We start from the raw sequence: 25198 nt of genomic DNA, 5'->3' as shown, positions 1-25198 counted from the left end.
ACCTGTGGCGCTGATGTTTAGGCCAAGGTATGTATAGTTTTTTTTGTGTGCTCTGGGGCAGCGATGTCTAGATGGAATTTGTATTTGTGGTCCTGGCAACTGGACCTTTTTTGGAACACCATTATTTTGGTCTTACTGAGATTTGCTCTCAGGGCCCAGGTCTGACAGAATCTGTGCAGAAGATCTAGGTGCTGCTGTAGGCCCTCCTTGGTTGGTGACAGAAGCACCAGATCATCAGCAAACAGTAGACATTTGACTTCAGATTCTGGTAGGGTGAGGCCGGGTGCTGCAGACTTTTCTAGTTTTTAAAAAATCAACAAAGCATCTCTCTCTCTGTGCGTCTCTCTCTCTCTCTATCTGTGCGTCTCTCTCTCTCTCTCTGTGCGTCTCTCTCTCTCTCTCTGTGCGTCTCTTTCTCTCTCTGTGCGTCTCTTTCTCTCTCTGTGCGTCTCTTTCTCTCTCTGTGCGTCTCTTTCTCTCTCTGTGCGTCTCTTTCTCTCTCTCTCTGTGTCTCTCTCTCTCTGTGTCTCTCTCTCTTTCTCTGTGTGTGTGTGTCTCTCTCTGTCTCTGTCTCTCTCTCTCTCTCTCTCTCTCTCTCTCTCTCTCTCTCTGTCTCTCTCTGTCTCTGTCTCTGTCTCTGTCTCTGTCTCTCTCTCTCTCTGTCTCTCTCTCTCTCTCTCTCTCTCTCTCTCTCTCTCTCTCTGTCTCTGTCTCTGTCTCTGTCTCTGTCTCTGTCTCTCTCTCTCTGGTATTTGACAGTGCTATTATCCTGTCTCATTACTCCAGCTGAGAGTATTGCAGACTTTTTTCCTCAGGCTGTCATCACATAGAAGCTGAGGCATCTGAGACACAGCCTGCTTCTCTTCACCCCTCACGGGGCCCTTGGCAAGGGACAAGGAACAACTAGAATGACACTGATGGAGGGAGAGAAGCCCAACAAACGCGCAGCGCAGAGACGCGCAGCGCAGAGACCAGGCAGTGACTCAGCCTCCAGATAATATTCTATTGAAGAGGACATCAATTTAGCATATCGGACGCTCCTTCAATTGCTATGTTTATCCTCTCTCTATCTGGCTCTCTTCTCTGTAACTCCCAATCTCCTTTAATTTCCTCTTGAACCTCTTAAACTCTGAGAATAAAAAGCAGGCTTTATTAAACTCTGGTATAAATCAGATGAAACTCTACATTGAAACTCTATGTTTAGAAGATGAACTGAGGCATTTGTCATGTCTAGGAGAAGTCTGTAGACTGTCGTCTGAGACAGAGAAGGAGAGGCTGCCAGATGGATGTTGACGAGCAGAGAGAGGTGGAGAGATGGAGGGTGTGTGGGTGGATTTGTGAGTACTGTGATGACAGTCAGTCAGTTGAGAGAAGTTCTATCCGGAATGGAGATGAAAAGGCAGACTTTCTACATAATGTTTATAGGGCAGATCTCCCAGCTGGTTTCTCTGGGTTTGAGGGAAGGCAATTCTGCACTTTATTCGACAATTTGTCCTCTGTTTATTAGCCCGTTGTTTACCCATCTACTCTCTTCATGTGGAAAGCCTTGATGACACAGAGGGAGAGAACGGAATGGTTGGTTCTTGTTGTGATGGAAATGTGGTTACATACAGAACACAGAGAGAGAGAAAGAGATGAAGGAAGTAAACAGAGAGAGAGAAAGGAAGAAGGGCCTGATGAGGACAGATTCTATCAAGTCTCTTATAGAGAAGGCGAACAGAGTGAGACATTTGAAATCCTCCTGTAAACACATTAGGGATGGCTTTGTGTTGTGGAGCAGAGATAGAGAAACATTCATCAGAATGCTGTTACCCCGGCACATCCATAAATGTATGAGGCTCACTGGGTCAGTCTGTTTCTGAGCCCCCAATGCTGAATGAATGATTTACTCTTTTTATTAGATCCCCATTAGCTGTTGCTGAAGCAGCCACTACTCTTCCTGGGGTCCACACGAAACATAATACACAACATTAATAGACAGAACTACATTGATTTAACATGAGAGTAATAGAAGAAATGTCCTGGACTGACACAACACTGAGAGAAACAGGGCTGCTTTCGCCCTACATTCATATATTACATGTTCATATAATACAAATTCTGTGGCGTCTATCACTTAAACGTGTACATAGGTGTAACAGTATAACTTTAGACCGTCCCCTCGCCCCGACACGGGCGCGAACCAGGGACCTTCTGCACACATCAACAACAGTCACCCATGAAGCGTCGTTACCCATCGCTCCACAAAAGCCGCGGCCCTTGCAGAGCAAGGGGAAACCCTACTTCAAGTCTCAGAGCAAGTGACGTAACCGATTGAACCGCTATTAGCGCGTACCCGCTAACTAGCTAGCCATTTCACATCCGTTACACTCACCCCCCTTTGACCTCCTCCTTTTCCGCAGCAACCAGTGATCCGGGTCAACAGCATCAATGTAACAGTATAACTTTATGGCGTCCCCTCGCCCCGACCCGGGCGCGAACCAGGGACCCTCTGCACACATCAACAACGGTCGCCCACGAAGCATCGTTACCCATCGCTCCACAAAGGCCGCGGCCCTTGCAGAGCAAGGGGAAACCCTACTTCAAGTGACGTAACCGATTGAACCGCTATTAGCGCGTACCCGCTAACTAGCTAGCCATTTCACATCCGTTACATAGGCCTACAATTTATTAGAAAGAGAGAGGTCTATGGTGCTGTTGCTTGTCGTTTGTTCCTGTGTGTGTACTGCTTGCAGCTGCATCCACGGGCTTGTCCCAAGTACGTAGCCCTTCCCACTAGTGTTGTCACGATACCAGTATCACCTTACTAGGAAGTAAGGAAACTTTTTAATATTTGTTGCTACTTGTTAACCTCTCCTGGGTACGTGAGACGTTAGCGTCCCACCTCTTCAACAGCCAGTGAAACTGCTGGGCGCCAAATTCAAATACAGAAATACTCATTTTAAAAATTCAGAAAACAAAACATATTTTACATAGGTTTAAAGATTAACTTCTTGTGAATCCAACCACGGTGTCAGATTTTTCAAAAATGCTTTACGATCGAAAGCATACCTTACGATTATTTGAGAACATAGCCCAGCAGACAAATCATTACAAACAGTAACCAGCCAAGTAGAAGAGTTACACAAGTCAGAAATAGAGAAAAATGTATCCCTTACCTTTGATGATCTTCATATGGTTGCACTCAGCAGACATTCATTTACTCAATAAATGTTCCTTTTGTTCGATAACGTATTTTTATATTCAAAAACCTTTTTGTTTGCGCGTTTTCTTCAGTAATCCACAGGCTCAAACGCAGTCAAAACAGGCAGACAAAAAATCCAAATTGTATCCGTAAAGTTCATAGAAACATGTCAAACGATGTTTATAGTCAATCCTCAGGTTGTTTTTAGCCTAAATAATCGAAAATATTTCAACCGGACAATAACGTCGTCAATATAAAAGGTAAACAAGAAAGGCACTCTCTTGGTCGCACGCATGAAAAAGCTCTGTGACACTTTAGGGTCCACTCATTTAGACTGCTCTTACTTCTTTATTTTTCAGAATACAAGCCTGAAACAATTTCTAAAGACTGTTGACATCTAGTGGAAGGCATAGGAACTGCAATTTCAGTCCTAAGTCAATGGATACTGTAATGGCATTGAATAGAAAACTACTTCCTGAATGGATTTTTCTCAGGTTTTCGCCTGCCAAATCAGTTCTGTTATACTCAGACACTATTTTAACAGTTTTGGAAACTTTAGAGTGTTTTCTATCCAAATCTACCAGTTATATGCATATCATATCTTCTGGGCCCGAGAAGCAGGCAGTTTAATTTGGGCATGCTTTTCATACAAAATTCCGAATGCTGCCCTCTACCCTAGAGAAGTTAAGTAAATACCTGCAGTCAGCTGGTGCAGTGTGTTAGGAGATAAAGAAGATTGCGTTCTTCATTTCACCCGTCACATAATTTTTTGTTATGAAACTTACAGGTAGTACCCAGTCACGTGGAGTTTGTTTACAAGCACACAACGTCGACAGACCGGAGCCTCACTGTTGTGCAGCACGCGCCAGGTGATCTAGTCACAGTATGGAATTCACAACTAAATGTTTGCCAGATAGATATCTTATAACTATTAAGTTAACTGTCTAAAATGTGCTAAATACTCTGCAGTTGTGCATTTGGTTTGCTAATTTAGTAGCTAGTTTGCCAACTAGCTAAGTGGTTAGCTTCTTACAAAATCAGGGTTTGCTTTCTGGTAACGGCAGATAATCTTCTCCTGGATCAAGAGCCTTGCTGTCTATTTGTTTTGTGTGTGCCACAAATATTTTTTTGTTACTTGTATAACTTTATGAGCTGGGATGTCTGTGTTTGCAATGCGCTCGTTAGCATTTAGTTAGCATTCTCTATGGGATTTTACATTGTTAGCATTGCTAACCTTCAGATTACAAAGGCTCAGTGGTGTTTGAATATAGCGCCCCTTGTGTTCATTGCCGGTATTATCGAATACCGGCAGTGAGGTCAGTATGATGATCTACATACTGCCCAAGCCTAATACAAGCAAACCACACACCCATGAGTCCAAATGTGCACTTCACATTTCCATATTTGAAAACTCATGTAATTTACCGTATCAACATTCATGATCGCTATGTTTGATCCACAGTTACAAGGATGACATTCGTTATACCCTGGGTTGTCCTGAACAGAATTAGCCGCGGAACACGCGCTTGAATGCTCTCATGACTCAATTCTATGCGCACCAAAATGACAATCTGTCTGAAGTGCCTTTTGAACAACGAACACTGTGCCATGTTATTTTAGAACTGAGCTAGCCATGTTGGCCATAGAATACGCTTTTAAAACAAGGGCACCTGACCCATTTTGCGATTTAATAATGGACCGCTTTTGGATGGCGTAAACAACAGTAATTGTATGATGGTGGGGAGGCAGGGCTGTGTTCCAAACAAGTGTGCTTGCTTCAGTTCCTCAATGGCAAAGCTAGAAGATCCTCAACAAAGGACCTTATAGTTGAAGGCTCTCTCCTTGAGTCATAAAAGTGCCTTGAAATGCCTTGTTATTTAACTTCTCTGGGATATGTGGGACGGTAGCGTCCCACTTGGCCAAAAGCCAGAAAAAATGTAGCGCGCCAAATTCAAATATATTACTATAAAAATCAATCTTTCATGAAATCACACATGAAAGACCCCAAATTAAAGCTACACATGTTGTGAATCCGGCCAACATGTCTGATTTCAAAAAGGGTTTACGGGGAAAGCACACCAAACAATTGTGTTAGCTCAGTACATAGCCACAGAAAAACACAGCCATTTTCCCAGAAAAAGATAGTAGTCACAAAAAGCAGAAATAGAGGTAAAATGAATCACTAACCTTTGATGATCTTCATCAGATGACACTCATAGGACATCATGTTACACAATACATTTATGTTTTGTACGATAATGTGCATATTTATATCCACAAATCTCGGTTTACATTGGCGCCATGTTCAGAAATGCCTCCCAAATATCCGGAGAAATTGCAGAGGGTCACGTCAAATAACAGAAATACTCATCATAAACTTTGATTAAAGATACATGTTTTACATATAATTAAAGATACACTTGTTCTTAATGCAACCGCTGTGTCAGATTTCAAAAAAACTTTACGTAAAAAGCACACCATGCAATAATCTGAGACGGCGCTCAAACATAACATTTCTCCGCCATGTTGGAGTCAACAGAAATACAAAATTACATCATAAATATTCCCTTACCTTTGATCATCTTCATCAGAATGCACTCCCAGGAATCCTAGTTCCACAATAAATCGTTGTTTTGTTCGATAATGTCCATTACTTATGTCTAAGTAGCTACTTTTGCTAGCATGTTTAGTGCACATGTCCAAACGCTCGTGCAAATGCAGGCGAACTCGGACGAAAACTTCAAAAAGTTATATAACAGGTCGAATAAACTGGTCAAACTAAGTAGAGAATCAATCTTCAGGATGTTATCATATATTTCCAATAACGTTCCAACCGGAGCATTCCTTCATGTCTGTAGAAGTTATGGAACGCAAGGCGATATCATGAGGAAAGCGCGTGACCAGGAACTGGCATTCTGCCAGACCAATGCCTGAAACACCTCCCATCCGGCCCCACATCACACTAGAGGCTTCCACTCGACTGTTGACATCGAGTGGAAGGTGTAGGAAGTGCAAATAGATCCATATCTTACAGGGAATTGAATCGGCGATGAGTTGAACATTGACGAGTCTCAGAATTCTCACTTCCTGTTTGGATTTCTTCTCAGGTTTTTGCCTGCCATATGAGTTCTGTTATACTCACAGACATCATTCAAACAGTTTTAGAAACGTCAGAGTGTTTTATATCCAATAGTAATAACAATATGAATATATTAGCATCTGGGACAGAGTAGGAGGCAGTTCACTATGGGCACGCAATTCATCCAAAAGTGAAAATGCTGCCCCCTATCATAAAGATGTTAATGTATCCCGAGTATTTTCAGATTTCGTTATTGACAAATGCATGTCAGCAGTGTAATGTTTGGATTCATTCTTGTCAGGTGAACTGTTGTCTTCACCTTTGGTCTGCTAACTTCCCCATAATCCCCAGTGTTCTTTTTCAATTGCTACCATGGTCATGCATATGCTTTTTCTAGTTCTGTAAGGCAGCCCAACCATAAGTATTATCTTATGGATACTTTGGACTAAATGTGAGTTTATTCACTGATATATAATGAATATGTAACATACGTGATGGCGAATATACAAGCAATTGAGTTATGGCAATCAACTCGTATTAAGGATTTGATTCAAAAAGAGTTTAAGGGTCTTACATTATATTTGACGGTCTTGGATTCAGATAGCGAGATGGACACACAGTCAGTCCAGCCAAGGGGTGTGGTGTGTTCACGCTGCTCTCTGGTGTGCGAGTGAGCCAAGATACTGAGCTGGCTCCTATTGCAGCTATTGAGACGGGTACAGAGGCTAATCCCAAACAGCCAACAAAGTGTTGTTGTCAATTCTGTATGGTCTGTTGGAACCTAGGCAGAGGACATCCGCCTGCACATTTCATGCAGCCTGCCGGCCCACAGGGTAAAACCAACTATTCAGTTAGGTATTGTAAGTCGTGTCCAGAAGTGGTCATACGATGCAGAGATGTTTGGGGTTGTGCAGACCGTCTCAGTTCTGCTTGCAGAATAGGGTAGATTTGGAGTTTTCTCCTGAAACGTAGGATGTTGGTTATTGGATGATGTCAATAATTTCTATATCCATTTGTGATGGCGATATCGGTTACTTTTCTTTGATGTATACAGAGTGTTAGACTGAATGTAATGACTCCTGTGAAGACATAAATGCGGGGTGCATATGGCTAAGTGTGTGTGCTATGAAAAGTCATTGCTTTGTCACAACATGGCCTTAGCATACCAATGGTGAAAGTTCTAATGTTGGGTGGTGTAAACTGAGATGCTAATACAGTTCATTTTCAAATTGCTTGTGAAACCAGTTGCTTGAACGTTGTTTTGATTTAACTTCAATTGTTCTTGAAAATTATTAGAAAATTCTGGTTATTTTGTTTTCTCTCAAATGGAGGAGAGTTTTAGTTTTACTACAAATGCACTGTTTTTCTGGTTATCTGACTGACTTGATATAACCACATCTGAAGTTGCTATTGACTAATTATATATTTTATATATTTTCAGATCTTTTTTTCTGACAAAGTCTAGCAAAACCAGTGTAAACCTAGAGAATTTATGCATTTTTCATGACAACCGTGCTTGTCTCTCCCAGACCCTGTTCTGAATTATAAATACCACACGTCCAGTTAGAGAACTGGAAATCCCTGATATATTAGGCTCGGAACACAATTGAATTAGTTTATTGTTTCCTGGGATTTTGGGGCAATATCCACATTGTTATTGTTTCCATAATTCATCAGCCTCTACTCTCCTTATTGCTTTATTCTCTGGAACAGGGGTTCTTCAACTTTTTCAGCCTGGGTCCCAAATGAGAAATTCTGTGATTTCCTGGGACCCAAGCTATGAAAACATGCAACTATACGGAAATATCGGCACATTTATTTGTCCTTATGCCTAAAACAAATGCAATGTATATAAAAACAAATAACAATGAAATGAAATACCCATATAAATAGCAATTCATGTTTATTTTTCCACATTAACAACACTTATCTCTCTAGGTTGGAACTGTTGTTGTTAAAACATAATGCATAATTTTAATTCTGAACAGGAAAAAACTGATCACATCACCCAGATGTATAACAGAACACACACAGGCTCATTTTTTTGATAGTGCAGCCCTAAGTAACAGTACAGGTAAATGATCAGGCCCACTGTACATCCTACTGTAGAAATTGTTGACAAAAAAGGTATTGGTTGGAACTGTTGCTTTTAAAATACAATAAATCCTGTTTTATTCTGAACTGGAATAAACTGATCACTTCACACAGATGTAGACCAGAAAACGCACAGTCCTGGTTGAAGTTTTCAACAAGCAGGTCTAGTCAGTGCAACCCTGAGGTGAGTCTGTTTCTGTACTTGTTTTTTAAGTAATCCAGAGTTGAGAACTCTGACTCACATAGGTATGTGGTGCCAAACTGGACCAGAACATCTACTGTTTTCTCAGTCACGCAGGAGCCCACTTCCTGTTGTAGATGAGCGACCCAGAACTATGAGTGTTTGCTTCAAAAAGCATCTTGCTTCAATCAGTTTATTCCACTATATATATTCCCAATATATTTTAATCAGTTGATTCCACTTGTATTTAAACAGCAACAGTTCCAACCTAGACTTGTTTTCTACAATAATTTCTACAGTAAGCTGTACAGTAGCCCTACATTTTTGTACTGTTACTTAGGGTTGCAGTAGCTAGCTATTAGCTGTGTACAAGGGGATTGTTTGAAAAACTCCCATCTACTATGAGAGAGTACTCCCTTATTTCTGCTCATCACCTGTTATACAATGCCTTGCTAGCTGACTTACTTTCCACTGTCGAAGCACTGCTTCCTGAAGCATTCTGTCCTGTTCTGAAAGAACTCCCTGGGTTTACCATCATGCTGTGGATGTTTTGTCAGGACTTATTGTTTTAATTTGTTTTGAGAGACTCATTAATAAGCACTCCCCCGCACAAAACACATTGTGTGTGCTCCTCGTTATTTCTCAAAGTTCGTATGAAACCAACTCCAAGCTGTATTTGCGTTTCATGACGTTTGAGCTTAGTCAGAACTGGTGGCTAACTTGAGTCCATTTGATGACAGTGGTGACTGATGGCCAGTGGGAATGACAAGTCAGTGGCTGACAGCGCATCATCTGCTACTGAACGACAGCGCTGTAGCATGTGGGTCACGGAGTGATCTTCAATAAAACTGCAGGAAAATATCTGGTAAACCGCGAAGCACACGGGCTTCTCCCCCCCACCTGCACAGCTGCCAAAGCGAGCAGAGACACCACTGCTAAGCAGAGAGCACAGTTGCACTTGGCCAATTCATGAAATAATTATAAGTTTAGTCTGACACGTCGCGACGCCACATCAACCTGTACTTTAAAGGCTGCTCAGAAAGACGCTACCCATCTATGGGAGGAATAGAAGGACTGGTTTTAGGAAGGGACTGTCTGCTTGGAGCTGTTGGACATATTGGCCCATTGCTATTTTGGAGCCTGTAGTCACTTTTGATAGACTTCTATGAAGAGTGTGTGGTAAGTTCATAACTAATGGAAGTCACTTTAGATAATAGACTTCTATGAAGAGTGTGTGGTAAGTTCATAACTAATGGTAGTCACTTTAGATAATAGACTTCTATGAAGAGTGTGTGGTAAGTTCATAACTAATGGTAGTCACTTTAGATAATAGACTTCTATGAAGAGTGTGTGGTAAGTTCATAACTAATGGTAGTCACTTTAGATAATAGACTTCTATGAAGAGTGTGTGGTAAGTTCATAACTAACAGGGGTCTTTGTGTGTTTAATCCTATCTTGGTTCCTCTCAGGACAGAAATATACTGGGATAGAAATTAAACCGCTAAATTAGAAAAGAGACCAGAAAAGACATTTGGAAACTCTGTTATTGGTTCTGAGATGCTCCCTAGTGTCCCCACTGTCTAAAGACCTGAACAGAGAGACAGAACTCTGGAGATTCTGACAGTGTTAAGTTGTAGGGCTCTCTAAGGTGTTTCCTTCAAGAAGTGAAGTATGTTAACTCCTGGCTTTGTTAGATACTGAACATATGGTTTCTTATAGTTGAATAGAGTTGTATTTCCACAGTCTGTTTTCTTTAGTTTAGACTTCTCCGGAGTCAAACAGTCTGTGGCATACATTTCTCTCCTTGTAGTTTTCTCTTCACATATTAAATTGTTTGTAGCCCATATACTCTGCTCTGTGGATATATTGTGAATGTGTTAAACAATAGTGTCTAACTCGAGGTTAATATGGTTGAACATGGCTGCTTGTTGTGTTTCAGGACTGAACCCGTTGTCCTTTGACCCGTCCTCCAACAACGAACCCTTGCAGTTCAGCAACTCAAACGTGCCGCTGGTGTCAGACTGTCCCCTGGAGAACGGAGCTGAGAAGAGCATTAAGAGGAAGAGACCCAGCCTGCCTCCAGGTACTATAGTACTGTCATATTACTGCAGTATATAAGAAGTACATAACACTACACAGCTCTGCCTCCAGGTACTATAGTACTGTCATTACTGCAGTATATACGAATTACATAACACTACACAGCTCTTCCTCCAGGTACAATAAAATACTGTTACAATTGAGGTGTACATCAGTGGTACCTATGCATTTTATACTATGAGACTGGGAGAATCATTTAAAGTGAGGTCAACTTGGTAAAATGTCATGTTTTCCATCCTGAGGGCCTTATTGCCAGTTATTCCTGTGGAGGTCAGGGCTGTCTGTCTAAAGCTGCAGGGTTGTGGTCTGCTGGGATTGCAGCTCTCACACCTTAGCCTGGCTGTTACCATGCCTACAGCACCTGCCAATCAATGCTCAGAAATGCCCTCAGGCATCTCTCACGGAGTGATCTGTCTCACGGAGAGTAATGTGCTGAGAGGAAGTGTGCGTGCTCCCCCGCATTCATGTGTGTGTCGTTGACTTTTTCATTACTAAATGAGGCCTAGTTTTAATCAGTGGCTGTGCATTCTAATTAAAGAATGTGTCTCTAATTAATTGCATTATGACAAGTAGAATGAGAAGGTCCTTAAGACAGAGGTGTTGCTGTGTGTTTTCTGCTGTCTTGGCGACCTTAATTGGTCAGGATTAATTGTCAGTGTTAAGAAACCACTCTTTTTACCATTCGTCTTTGTGCACAATTTTCAATAAATGACCCTTTCTCGGGAGTTTCAGTTCTCACTAATTAATATTATTATGAATTATTCTGCTTTGTTACCAACCCAGAGCTAGACATGAAGACCTTGAGTAGGTTTAGATTGATGGAGGTACATAAGGACACGTTCGATGTGTATTTAATAAACATGGTGTTTGTGCAGAGCGACAGATAACCTGAGGAGAATCAACACACTTCAATGCTCTCTTGCCTCAGCATATGCTCTCTAGTGTGTTGCATGTCAATACATGTTCAGGCCTTCATGGTGTAATTTACTGACAGGTTAACTTGACCCTAGAAGTTTTTTTTATCCTAAGTTCATGTACGAAGACGAAGAAAGAAACCATGAACAGGGGGATGAGATCTTATGGTCATTTATGGGACAGTTTTCTCAATTTCAGTCCGAGTCATCTAACAGACCTCGAAAAGCTCTGTTGGATGAATGTAGCCTATTGAAAGGGTGAATGATCGATAAACCTTGGATAGAGTGTCAGTCTTGTCCTATAGATATACGCACAGAGAGACACATAATAAAATATTGGCTCACATGTTAGTGCTCGTCATTGTGAAAACCTGTGTGAATGGCTGTGTCCCAATATCCGTATATATATATATATATATATATATATATTATATATATATATAATATATTGCGTAGTAAATAGTAAGCTGATTGGGTGTACGTAAATGGAACATTTCATAGTATATGACATGTCAGTCTGACTGGGTTTGTGAGTACATGTTTGTTTAAGAGTGTGTAATGTCACTGCTCAGATGAAAGCCAGTCAGAGAACTTTAGATCAAAGCCACTGCACACAAATCTAATACACTATTTCCCTTTGGAGGGGAGAGAGCACTCATTGTTTTACGGTGTCTTAGAGATAGATAAAAAGATAGTGACTAATCAAAGTATGGTGTTTTTAACAACATCCTTATCATGTTAAAACCTCACACTGTGCGCTGGTTTAGACGTGAGTCACACCTCACAAACCCTCAAGAGTGGCTCTGTCTAGGTGCACCTGCTTAGCAACAGAACATTAGATAATGATGACTTACCATTAACGACAGCGCCGGGGTCCCTCAGCCTTTCAGAACACTGCCATTATATCTATTATTGCTGTGTTACATTAATCTGCTCCCTAATGAAAACCTGTTAAATGGGGACAATCTGCTGCATCTGGAGCTGGGTACATTTAGTGGCTTTAATGTTCTCTAGCATCACAAGAACCAGTCCAGTCCTCCAGCTCTCTGAGAAGATGGAGCACGGATTAATTAGCAGCCATGTGGATTTACCCTCGTTAAGGAATTCTAATGGATATATTCATCTCGTTAGACACAGAAACACGCACACTCAGCATCACCGTTCCTCTGGTGATGGGGGGGTGTGGGGATAAGGTATGCAGTGAGAGATTCCCAAGACGCAAACAGTGATGTTTAAAGGATGTTTACTCCATGTATTAAAGTTTAAACCACTAAACTTCTAAATGTCTCAAACTAGAGGCAGAAGTGGTAGCTTACATTAGTAATGGGTGTCCTTTTGTGTTAACTTCTTGTGGATAGGGGGCAGCATTTTCACATTTGGATGAAAAGCGTGTCCAGAGTAAACTGCCTCCTACTCAGTCCCAGATGCTAATATATGCATATTATTAGTAGTATTGGATAGAAACCACTCTGAAGTTTCTAAAACTGTTTGAATCATGTCTGTGACTATAACAGAACTTATTTGTCATGCAAAACCCCGAGGACAAACCATTCAGATTTTATTTTTGAGTTCGCTCTCTTTTCAATGTGTTTTCATTGGGAATCCAGATTTCTAAGGGACCTCCCTGCAGTTCCTATCACTTCCACTGGATGTCAACAGTCTTTAGAAATTGGTTGAGGTTTTTCCTTTGAGAAATGAAGAAGTAGCCATGTTCAGAATGATGCTCCAGTGAAGTGTACTGTTTGTTAGAGGCGCGTGACCAGAAAGCATGCTACACATTGTTTTCCTCCGGTATTGAACATAGATCATCCCGTCTTCAATTTTATCGATTATTTACGTAAAAAAATACCTAAAGTTGTATTACAAAAGTAGTTTGAAATGTTTGGACAAAGCTTACAGGTAACTTTTGAGATATTTTGTTGTCACATTGTGCAAGTTGGAACCGGTGTTTTTCTGGATCAAACGCGCCAAATAAATGGACATTTTGGATATATATCGACGGAATTAATCGAACAAAAGGACCGTTTGTGATGTTTATGGGACATATTGGAGTGCCAACAGAAGAAGCTCGTCAAAGGTAAGGCATGAATTACATCTTTATTTCTGCGTTTTGTCGCGCGCCAGGAGGGTTGAAATATGATGGTCTGTGATTGTTTGCTGGGGTGCTATTCTCAGATAATAGCATTGTTTGCTTTCGCCGTAAAGCATTTTTGAAATCTGAAAAGTTGGCTGGATTCACAACAAATGTAGCTTGAATTTGGTATATTGAACATATCCCATCCAACATATCCCAGAGAGGTTAACAGACACTGCAACTGTCTTTAGTTATAATGGCTTTGACACTGTATTAATAGCCCAACAGCTGGGAAAAACTGAATTCATGCCCGCTCAACACCTTGTAAATCATGCAATAACTACATTTTTGTAGTTTTTATTAGAGGTCGACCGATTAATCGGAATGGCTTATTAATTAGGGCCGATTTCAAGTTTTCATAACAATCGGTATTTTTGGACACCGATTTGCCAATTTTTTTATTAAATTTTTTTATTTATTTTTTACACCTTTATTTAACTAGGCAAGTCAGTTAAGAACACATTCTTATTTTCAATGACGGCCTAGGCACGGTGGGTTAACTGCCTTGTTCAGGGGCAGAAGGACAGATTTTTACCTTGTCAGCTCGGGGATTTGTTTTTGCAACCTTTCGGTTACTAGTCCAACGCTCTAACCACCTGCCTTACATTGCACTCCACGAGGAGCGTGCGTGGCAGGCTGACTACCTGTTACGCGAGGGCAGCAAGAAGCAAAGGTAAGTTGCTAGCTAGCATTAAACTTATCTTATAAAAAAACAATCAATCTTAACATAATCACTAGTTAACTACACATGGTTGATGATATTACTAGTTTATTTAGCGTGTCCTGCGTTGCATATAATAATTTCTCATCGAATCACAGCCTACTTCGACAAACGGGTGATGATTTAACAAGCGCATTTGCAAAAAAAGGTCTGTCGTTGCACCAATGTACCTAACCATAAACATCAATGCCTTTCTTTAAAATCAATACACAAGTATATATTTTTTAGCCTGCATATTTAGTTAATATTGCCTGCTAACATGATTTTCTTATAACTAGGGAAATTGTGTCACCTCTCTTGCGTTCCGTGCAAGCAGTCAGGGTATATGCAGCAGTTTGGGCCGCCTGGCTCGTTGTGAACTGTGTGAAGTCCATTTATTCCTAACAAAGGCCGTAATTAATTTGTCAGAATTGTACATAATTATGACATAACATTGAAGGTTGTGCAATGTAACAGCAATATTTAGACTTAGGGATGCCACCCGTTAGATTTAATACGGAACGGTTCCGTATTTCACTGAAAGAATAAACGTTTTGTTTTCTAAATTATAGTTTCCGGATTCTACCATATTAAACACCAAAGGCTCGTATTTCTGTGTGTTATGTTATAATTAAGTCTATGATTTGATATTTAATAGAGCGGTCTGACTGAGCGATGATAGGCAGCAGCATGCTCGTAAGCATTCATTCAAACAGCACTTTTGTGCGTTTGCCAGCAGCTCTTCGCAATTCTTCAAGCATTGTGCTGTTTATGACTTCAAGCCATCAACTCCCCAGAGATTAGGCTGGTGTAACCGATGTGAAATGGCTAGCTAGTTAGCGGGGTGTGCGCTAATAGCGTTTCAAATGTCACTCGCTCTGAGACTTGGAGTAGTTGGTCCCCTTGCTCTGCATGGGTAACGCTGCTTCGAGGGTGGCTGTTGTCGATGTGTTCCTCATTCGAGCCCAGGTAGGAGCGAGGAGAGGGACGGAAGCTATACTGTTACACTGGCAATACTAAAGTGCCTATAAGAACATCCAATAGTCAAAGGTATATGAAATACACATCGTATAGAGAGAAATAGTCCTATAATTCCTATAATAACTACAACCTAAAACGTCTTACCTTGGAATATTGAAGACTCGTGTTAAAAGGAACCACCAGCTTTCATATGTTCTCATGTTCTGAGCAAGGAACTTAAACGTTAGCTTTTTTACATGGCACATATTGCACTTTTACTTTCTTCTCCAACACTTTGTTTTTGCATTATTTAAACCAAATTGAACATGTTTCATTATTTATTTGAGGCTAAATTGATATTATTGATGTATTATATTAAGTTAAAATAAGTGTTCATTCAGTATTGTTGTAATTATCATTATTACAAATAAAAAAATAGTCAGATTAATCGGTATCGGCTTTTTTTTGGTCCTCCAATAATCGGTATCGGCATTGACAAATCATAATTGGTCGACCTCTAGTTTTTATGACGACATTGTATTAAAAAGTCGACCCTGGGAAAACCTGGAAAGTTAAAGTGCAAAGGGAATCCTGCCTACTCAACACTTTGTTAGAGAATACCCAACACAATGTTGGCTTATGGTGTTCTATTTAGGACGGTATGAAAGGAAATGCAGAGTTAATTCATTATGTCTTTGTCTTGGGCCTGGTAGAATGGAGTCATTATGTCTTTGGCCTGGTAGAATGGAGTCATTATGTCTTTGGCCTGATAGAATGGAGTCATTATGTCTTTGTCTTGGGCCTGGTAGAATGGAGTCATTATGTTTTTGGCCTGGTAGAATGGAGTCATGATGTCTTTGTCTTGGGCCTGGTAGAATTGAATCAGTGAATATTTCAGCACATTAGCCTGCATTCATTAGCAAACTTGCTAAGATTTGTATATAGTTTTGCCTTGTAAAGTTGAGGATACATTCGTCCATGGTAAGGAAATCTGGCTTTTAAACATCACATAAGCTGAGCCATAGCGTGCCATGCTGCATGGCTGTTCTTGATGCTGTCTTTATATAACCAACCAAAGACCAATATGTTATAGGCCTACTTGTACTTTGCTTTATCTTGGCCAGGTCGCAGTTGTAAATGAGAACTTGTTCTCAACTGGCCTACCTGGTTAAATAAAGGTGAAATTAGAAAATTAACAAAAATACTGTATGGCATGTTGTAACGTGTGTAGATTTCACCATGAAATGCTTACTTAAGACCCTTTCCCAACAAAGCAGAGTTAAAAATCAAGAAAAATAATGAAATAGTAACACAATAAAATAACAACACTTTATACAAGGAGTACCGGTACCGAGTCAATGTGCAGGGGTACGAGGTAGAGGGAATTGAGGTATTATGTACTTGTAGGTAGGGGTAAAAGTGACTAGGTAATTAGGATAGATGCTAAACAGAGTAGCAGCAGCAGCGTATGTAGCCTAGCGGCAGGTAGCCTCTTAGTTAAAGCGTTGAGCCAGTAACCGAAAGGTCGCTGGTTCAAAAACTGACTAGGTGACATATGCCGATGCCCTTGAGCAAAAGGCACTCAACCCTAATTGCTCCTGTAAGTCACTCTGACAAAAAATGTGTGTGTAGCGTCAATATGAATGTGTGTGAGCGTGTGTGTGTGTGTAAGGGTTTCCGTTAAAGAAATGTGGTGCCGGACAGCGTGACCGGGAAGATTTTAATCTACCAGCCATTTGAGAAATTTTGCGAACACATACAGTACCAGTCAAAAGTTTGGACACACCTACTCATTTCAGGGTTTTTCTTTATTTTTACTATTTTCTGCCTTGTAGAATAATAGTGAAGACATCACAACTATGAAATAACACATATGTTTCTAACTGAGATGAAAATCTTAGAAAAGGGGGAATCTAAATATGCAACAACTAGGATGGGCTGACTAGGATTGTGCATTTGGCTTCGGGACAATGAAAGAAAGTTGATATTAAAACCAATAGAACCGGAGAGAAATGGCGTGTGTGTGTGTGTGGTGAAGATGGACACACCTATAGGCTATCTCCAGAATGCATGCGCTCAGCTCTCCACAATTCCCTCAGCTGTCTCTCGCCAAATTCTTGCGCGTTCATTCTTTCAGGTGAATTGTAGGACACCTACTGTATTTTTAGGGAAGTGACATTTCGCTGCTAGACCGTTACTCTCAGGCTTCCTGTTATTGGGAGTTTTTTATTTATTTTATTTCACCTTTATTTAACCAGGTAGGCAAGTTAAGAACAAGTTCTCATTTACAATTGCGACCTGGCCAAGATAAAGCAAAGCAGTTCGACACATACAACAACACAGAGTTACACATGGAGTAATACAAACATACAGTCAATAATACAGTAGAAAAAATAAGTATATATACAATGTGAGCAAATGAGGTGAGATAAGGGAGGTAAAAGCAAAAACAAAGGCCATGGTGGCAAAGTAACTACAATATAGCAAGTAAAACACTGGAATGGTAGATTTGCAGTGGAAGAATGTGCAAAGTAAATATAGAAATAATGGGGTGCAAAGGAGCAAAATAAATAAATACAGTAGGGGGAGGTAGTTGTTTGGGCTAAATTATAGATGGGCTATGTACAGGTGCAGTAATCTGTGAGCTGCTCTGACAGCTGGTGCTTAAAGCTAGTGAGGGAGATAAGTGTTTCCAGTTTCAGAGATTTTTGTAGTTCGTTCCAGTCATTGGCAGCAGAGAACTGGAAGGAGAGGTGGCCAAAGGAAGAATTGGTTTTGGGGGTGACCAGAGATATACCTGCTGGAGCGCGTGCTACAGGTGGGTGTTGCTCTGTTGACCAGCGAGCTGAGATAAGCGGGGACTTTACCTAGCAGGGTCTTGTAGATGACCTGGAGCCAGTGGGTTTGGCGACGAGTATGAAGCGATGGCCAGCCAACGAGAGCGTACAGGTCGCAGTGGTGGGTAGTATATGGGGCTTTGGTGACAAAATGGATGGCACTGTGATAGACTGCATCCAATTTATTGAGTAGGGTATTGGAGGCTATTTTGTAAATGACATCGCCGAAGTCGAGGATCGGTAGGATGGTCAGTTTTACACGGGTATGTTTGGCAGCATGAGTGAAGGATGCTTTGTTGCGAAATAGGAAGCCGATTCTAGATTTAATTTTGGATTGGAGATGTTTGATGTGAGTCTGGAAGGAGAGTTTACAGTCTAACCAGTTTACAGCAGTACCTTGTGACATGGGATAAATCTAACTGTTGGAGACTTGTTGTTTCTGTGTTACATTGTAGATTGATACTGAAACCCTCAGGTTGTGTTAAATGAGTTTCAACTCCTACAGCAGGCATCATGAACTAGATAATTTTTTTAGAGTGGGTGTTCAGGGGGCCGGAACATGACTACAAATAATTTGTAGACTGCAAATTTACCACAAGAAGCCCAAACAGATATAATATTTGACTAAAACCTAATAATTTCAAACCTGACTTACATTTGTTTATGATCACTTTAGGAACCACCATTCCATGACATAGACTGACCAGGTGAAAGCTTTGATCCCTTATTGATGTCACCTCTTAAATCCACATCCAGCAGTGTAGATGAAGGGGAGGAGACAGGTTAACCTCTCTAGGGTACGTGAGACGTTAGCGTCCCACCTCTTCAACAGCCAGTGAAACTGCAGGGTGCCAAATTCAAATACAGAAATACTCATTTTAAAAATTCTGAAAACAAAACATAGGTTTTAAGATTAACTTATTGTGAATCCAACTGACACGTCAGATTTTTTAAAATGCTTTCAGCGAAAGCATAACTTACGATTATTTGAGAACATAGCCCAGCAGACAAATCATTACAAACAGTTACCAGCCAAGTAGAAGAGTTACACAAGTCAGAAATAGAGATAAAATTAATCCCTTACCTTTGATGATCTTCATATTCTTGCACTCAGCAGACATTCATTTACTCAATAATGTTCATTTTGTTCGATATAAAATCTCTTTATATCCAAAAACCTGTTTGCGTGTTTTCTTCAGTAATCCACAGGCTCAAACGCAGTCAAAACATCCAAATTGTATCTGTAAAGTTCATAGAAACATGTCAAACAATGTTTATATTCAATCCTCAGGTTGTTTTTAGCCTAAATAATCGATAATATTTCAACCGGACAATAACGTCGTCAATATAAAAGGTAAACAAGAAAGGCACTCTCTTGGTCGCACGCATGAAAAAGCTCTGTGACACTTTAGGGTCCACTCATTCAGACTGCTCTTACTTCTTCATTTTTCAGAATACAAGCCTGAAACAATTTCTAAAGACTGTTGACATCTAGTGGAAGGCATAGGAACTGCAATTTGAGTCCTAAGTCAATGGATACTGTAATGGCATTGAATAGAAAACTACAACAAAGAAACTACTTCCTGAATGGATTTTTCTCAGGTTTTCGCCTGCCAAATCAGTTCTGTTATACTCAGACACTATTTTAACAGTTTTGGAAACTTTAGAGTGTTTTCTATCCAAATCTACCAGTTATATGCATATCATATCTTCTGGGCCCGAGAAGCAGGCAGTTTAATTTGGGCATGCTTTTCATCCAAAATGCCGAATGCTGCCCCCTACCCTAGAGAAGTTAAAGAAGGATTTTTAAGCCTTGAGACAATTGAGACATGGATTGTGTATGTGTGCCATTCAGAGGGTGAATGGGCAAGTCAAATTATTTTAATTTGGAACAGGGGGAACACTGGCTTACAGTACTGTAACACGGCTGTTGCCCTGACACCAATATTGAATTGAAGGCCTCCTGAGTGGAGCAGCGGTCTAAGGCACTGCGTCGCAGTTCTTGATGCGTCACTACAGACCTGGGTTCGATCAGCCGCCCACAACCGGGAGACCCATGAGGCGGCGCACAATTTGCCCCACGTCGTTAGGGGAGAGTTTGGCCATCCGGGATGTCTTTGTCACATCGCGCTCTAGTAACTCCTGTGGCGGGCCGGGCGCGTGCACGCTGACACATTGGTGCGGCTGGCTTCCGGGTTAAGCGAGCAGTGTGTCAAGAAGCAGTGCTGCTTGGCAGGGTTGTGTTTCGGAGGACGCACGGCTCTCCACCGTCGACTCTCCCGAGTCCGTACGGGAGTTGCAGCGATGGGACAAGACTGTAACTACCAAATGAACATCACAAAATTGGGGAAAGAATGGGTACATTAAAATAATATAAGAATATTGAAATGAAGCAAAAACACATACTACTCCAAACCCATGTCTCTCAGCCTTTAAACAGCTTGTTGATAGTAATGTGATAGGAATATTTTATTCACTGTCATATTTGTGCAATTAATAAAATCCATCAAATGTAAATGTGTGAAAAGAAAGTCACTGACACTGCAAAAACCAGAGGGAATGGTTAGCCTTCTCCAGTCCAATCCCACCTTCATTAACCTTTAGCGAGTGCTAGCAGAGCTGTGCTGAATAAAATTTTATTGATTCCCAGGGTGTGGATGGTAAGTGCAGTAGAATGATACAGCAGCGGACTGTTCTCCTGGTATTGAGACAGAAAACGAAGAGTGGCAGGGAGCAAAGGTTCACAGCTGTGTCTTCATTCCTGTATGTTAGTGCTGTACACACATGTTCAGTGTCTCACCCTGGCTGCTTTGCTGTAATGAGCTACTAATGTGCCACCTTAGGTGGCTGAGCTCAGCTCGTCATTGGACAGCCTGGCAGAATGCAACCTGGGAAAAGATGAAGAGGAGCCAGAAGGGCTGTTCACATCTGTACTGTATGTGTGTGTGCTTGTGAATGAAAGTGTAGCCTAACTGGCTGTCTGAGTCATCCCAGACAGATGGCTGTCAGACCGTTTAGGACCAAACCCAGGACTGCTCTGGGATCAGCCGTCTGCTTTGAGCTTCTACTTTCTCTAAAAGACCTGCTCTTTTCTCTGATTGGGTCTTCTGCTTTCTCTAAAAGACCTGCTGTTTTCTCTGATTGGGTCTTCTGCTTTCTCTAAAAGACCTGCTGTTTTCTCTGATTGGGTCTTCTACTTTCTCTAAAAGACCTGCTGTTTTCTCTGATTGGATCTTCTACTTTCTCTAGAAGAGCAGTTTTTCTCTTAATAATCTACTACGTTCTCTAAAGATCAGCAGCTCTCTCCATTCAGCAGCTCTTTCCATTCAGCAGCTCTCTATTCAGCAGCTCTCTTTCCATTCAGCAGCTCTCTCTCCATTCAGCAGCTCTCTCCATACAATCTCGTCGAGAACAGCATGTCTGCTGGGTTTGAAAAGGCATCATTTTTCGATGTGCTTGTTAGGTTTGGAGTGTTTTTATAGTGAAAGCCCTGAAACAATACAGTATTTATTGCCAGGAGCTTTTCACACAGCCTAGTGGATCTGCTGAGGGCGGTTTGTCATTGCTACTGGCGCCGTTGGAGTGTGTGACCCAGGCCCTGTCTCTCTCCACTGGCCTCCCTCTGACGGATGCCCTTCTCTGGGTCTCTTTCTTCTATCATCTACTCTGGTTCTGTTGACGTAACGACCACTATGCCACAGCCTTAACATAAGATCCTTTACGTTACTCAGACCTCCACGTATATCATACACTGATGTCAGAGGCATTTGCATGAACTTCAAAGTTATGGCTTTGAGTTCACCTGGGTCACTCTTTATACCAATGTTGGCAGGGGAAGTGCTGTTTAAGGTGATAAATCAGGTGAATGGCTATTTACCCTGTCAGAACTGAGCTGTGTCTGAGGTACATGGAGATGTATTGCTGTGTTGAGATTTTAGAGAATGTGGTCTTGGCTTACCTAAACCAGGCCCTATGCACTTTTCTCAGACCTACAGCTGGATATTATAGTCTCTGTGACAGTGAGGGCATCGAGTGACAGTCAGGATTATGATGACTGGAGATATGACATGGTGGTGTTTAGCAGCCTACATGGTACACACACACACACACACACACACACAAAGCTCTCCCTCACCCTCCATTTAGCAAATCTGACCATAACTCTATCCTCCTGATTCCTGCTTACAAGCAAAAACTCAAACTGGAAGTACCAGTGACGCACTCGATATGGAACTGGTCAGATGAAGCAGATGCTAAGCTACAGGACTGTTTTGCTAGCACAGACTGGAATATGTTCCGGGATTCATCCAATGGCATTGAGGAGTTTACCACATCATTCACCGGCTTAACTAATAAGTGCATTGACGACATCGTCCCCACAGTAACCGTACATACATACCCCAACCAGAAGCAAGCCTACTAGACGAGCTAAGTATCGTCTATGCTTAATTCGAGGCTAGCAACACTGCATGAGAGCACCTGCTGTTCCGTATGACTGTGTGATCATGCTCTCCATAGCAGATGTGAGCAAGACCTTTAAACAGGTTAACATTCAGGACGCGTACTCAGAACATGCGCTGACCATCTGGCAAGTGTCTTCACTGTTATTTTCAGCCTTTCCTGGGTCCAGTCTGCAATACCTTCATGTTTCAAGCAGACCACCATAATCCCTGTGCCCAAGAACGCCAAAGTAACCTGTCTAAATGACTATATCCCCGTAGTACTCACGTCTGTAGCCATGAAATGCTTTGAAAGGCTGTCTCACATCAACACCATCATCCCAGACACCCTGGACCCACTCCAATTCCCATACCTCCCCAACAGCTCCACAGATGACTCTGTCTATTGCATTCCACACTGCCCTTTCCCATCTGGACAAAAGGAACAGCTATGTGAGAATGCTGTTCATTGACTACAGCTCAGCATTCAACACAAGTGTGCCCCCCCCCCAAGCTCATCACTAGGCTAAGGACCCTGGGATTAGACACCTCCCTCTGCAACTGGATCCTGGACTTAAAGAAGGGCCAACCCAGGTGGTGAGGGTAGGCAACAACACATCCGACACACAGATCTCCAACACAGGGGCCCCTCAGGGGTGCGTGCTTAGTCTCCTTCTGTACTCCCTGTTCACCCAAGACTGCGTGGCCACGCACGACTCCCAACACCATCACTAAGTTTGCCGACAGTGACAACGGTGGTAGGCCTTATCACCGAGGATGATGAAACGACCTACAGGGAGGTCGTTAGAGATCTGGTAGTGTGGTGCCAGGACATCACCCCTCACTCAACGTCAGCAAGACAAAGTTGCTGGACTAAAGCACGCCCCCCATTCACGTCCAGCGGGCCTGTAGTGAAGCAGGTCGAGAGCGTTTTCTACCGCGCGGAAATCCGTACAGATGGACTGAGTTTGGAACAAACAGGACTCTGAACAGCGTCTACCCCCAAGCCTTAAGACTGATAAATAGTTTGTCCAGGTAGCTATTGCTTAACTATTTAACTACCTGCATTGACCCGTTTTCACTCTCTTGACTCATTACGTGCTGCTGCTGCTACTGATTTTATGTATCCTGTTGCCTAGTCTCTCACACACACACACACACACACACACACACACACACACACACACACACACACACACACACACACACACACACACACACACACACACACACACACACACACACACAGTGTACTGCTTAATAGTGTGTCACCCTATCAAAATCAATTATTTGCCTTGAGTTTATTTGCTCAGTTTGGCTGACTAGTTAGCAATGTTTCCTCAAATATTTTCAGCACTGAGCAAATTTCAGGTCTGCTGAGCACAAACTTGAACATTGTGATAATTCTGGGCAACTTATGGAGCACATTTACTGTGAACACTGAGGCTGTGCCAGCTTTAAGTTACAGTTATAACAATGGCCAAGTAGGCTAGCTGTTCTATCATTCAGCCTACAGTAGCAGCCAATGTGTGGTGTTCAATATAGGCCTCATTCCATGAGACTTTAAAAAAAATATTTAGGGATTGACATTAACCTGTTTATTCACTTGTTCTTCAGAGAAGGAGGTGACTGAAAATGTTGTTTGATGCAAGAAACCACTTTACAAAATAAAATGCATTATTCCCATACCATTATTACAGAGAATCAGACAAATTATGCTTTGCCTATTGGCTACTTGGCTTATTCAAGGCTGTCTCAAAATACAACACTTCCCCAAAATACAACACTGCCCCTTTAAGATGTAAAAAAAAGCTCTTTACCTGACTTGCTTTTCAAAGATGGCTAGAAATGCACACGTGGTGCTCTTGTAGGAAGCAACCACTCCCCTACTGTTGACTAGACATTAGCAATAACTGGGCAAATCACTCAATAATTACCAAAGAATATGAACAAATGTACACACCTGGCTACATGCAGCTCTCGCTTTGATCTCATAAAGCACATCTACTTGCGTCCACTCATGCTGTAAACATAGTCCAGTTCAAAGTAAATGGCACAGATCCATATATGGCAATGGTCTATTTGCATAATAGGGATACTGCACCGCTGATTGGTTATGGCGCACCGGTCTGAGTAGAGTATGGGTCTGAGTCGTGCCTGTCAATGCAATAAATCCTACTCCAGTCTCTTTCATAGTTTGTTTTGTTTCGATATGTTGCATTGAAAGTGGCTAATATTGCATTGATTCGATCACAATTTGCACAGTAGAGGGAAACGTTGATAGTGTTAACTAAAGGGAAAAACTAGGAAGTTGAGTGATTCTCTGCGCAGACATATTTCTTCTGCACGCCCACGCGCAGCTTACATTGAACATTGCTGGTTAGTTGTTGATTGTCCTACTTGATCAAGGTTGATTAACCTGGCGTGTTGGAGTGTGGGTAGAGCTGAGTGACATTGACTGTTCGTTGTCGTCTTCAGTGTATTTGAGTTCTGCATAACAAGCTGTGGTTTCCCTACAGTATACATCAGGAAGCTCGTCAGTCAGAACACCTTGCTTCAGTCATTTTCTATTAAGG

At 41.6% G+C, this 25198-nt stretch overlaps 1 protein-coding gene across 6 annotated transcripts in view; it reads left to right on the top strand.

The window, feature by feature from the left end:
* The window catches only part of LOC139574524 (ecto-NOX disulfide-thiol exchanger 2-like), a 349993-nt gene that overhangs the window by 132876 nt on the left and 191919 nt on the right, over window positions 1-25198 (top strand). For all 6 annotated transcript variants that reach the window (XM_071399195.1, XM_071399194.1, XM_071399191.1 and 3 more), the window contains one exon: window positions 10478-10621. In XM_071399195.1, the coding sequence (XP_071255296.1) occupies window positions 10478-10621 (144 nt within the window). The remainder of the gene's footprint in view (window positions 1-10477; window positions 10622-25198) is intronic.

The sequence above is a fragment of the Salvelinus alpinus genome, chromosome 4, assembly GCF_045679555.1.
Source record: "Salvelinus alpinus chromosome 4, SLU_Salpinus.1, whole genome shotgun sequence".
Taxonomy (NCBI): Eukaryota; Metazoa; Chordata; class Actinopteri; order Salmoniformes; family Salmonidae; genus Salvelinus; species Salvelinus alpinus.
The sequence above is the reverse complement of the archived record's forward strand: the minus strand, read 5'-3'. Positions and strand labels throughout refer to the sequence as shown.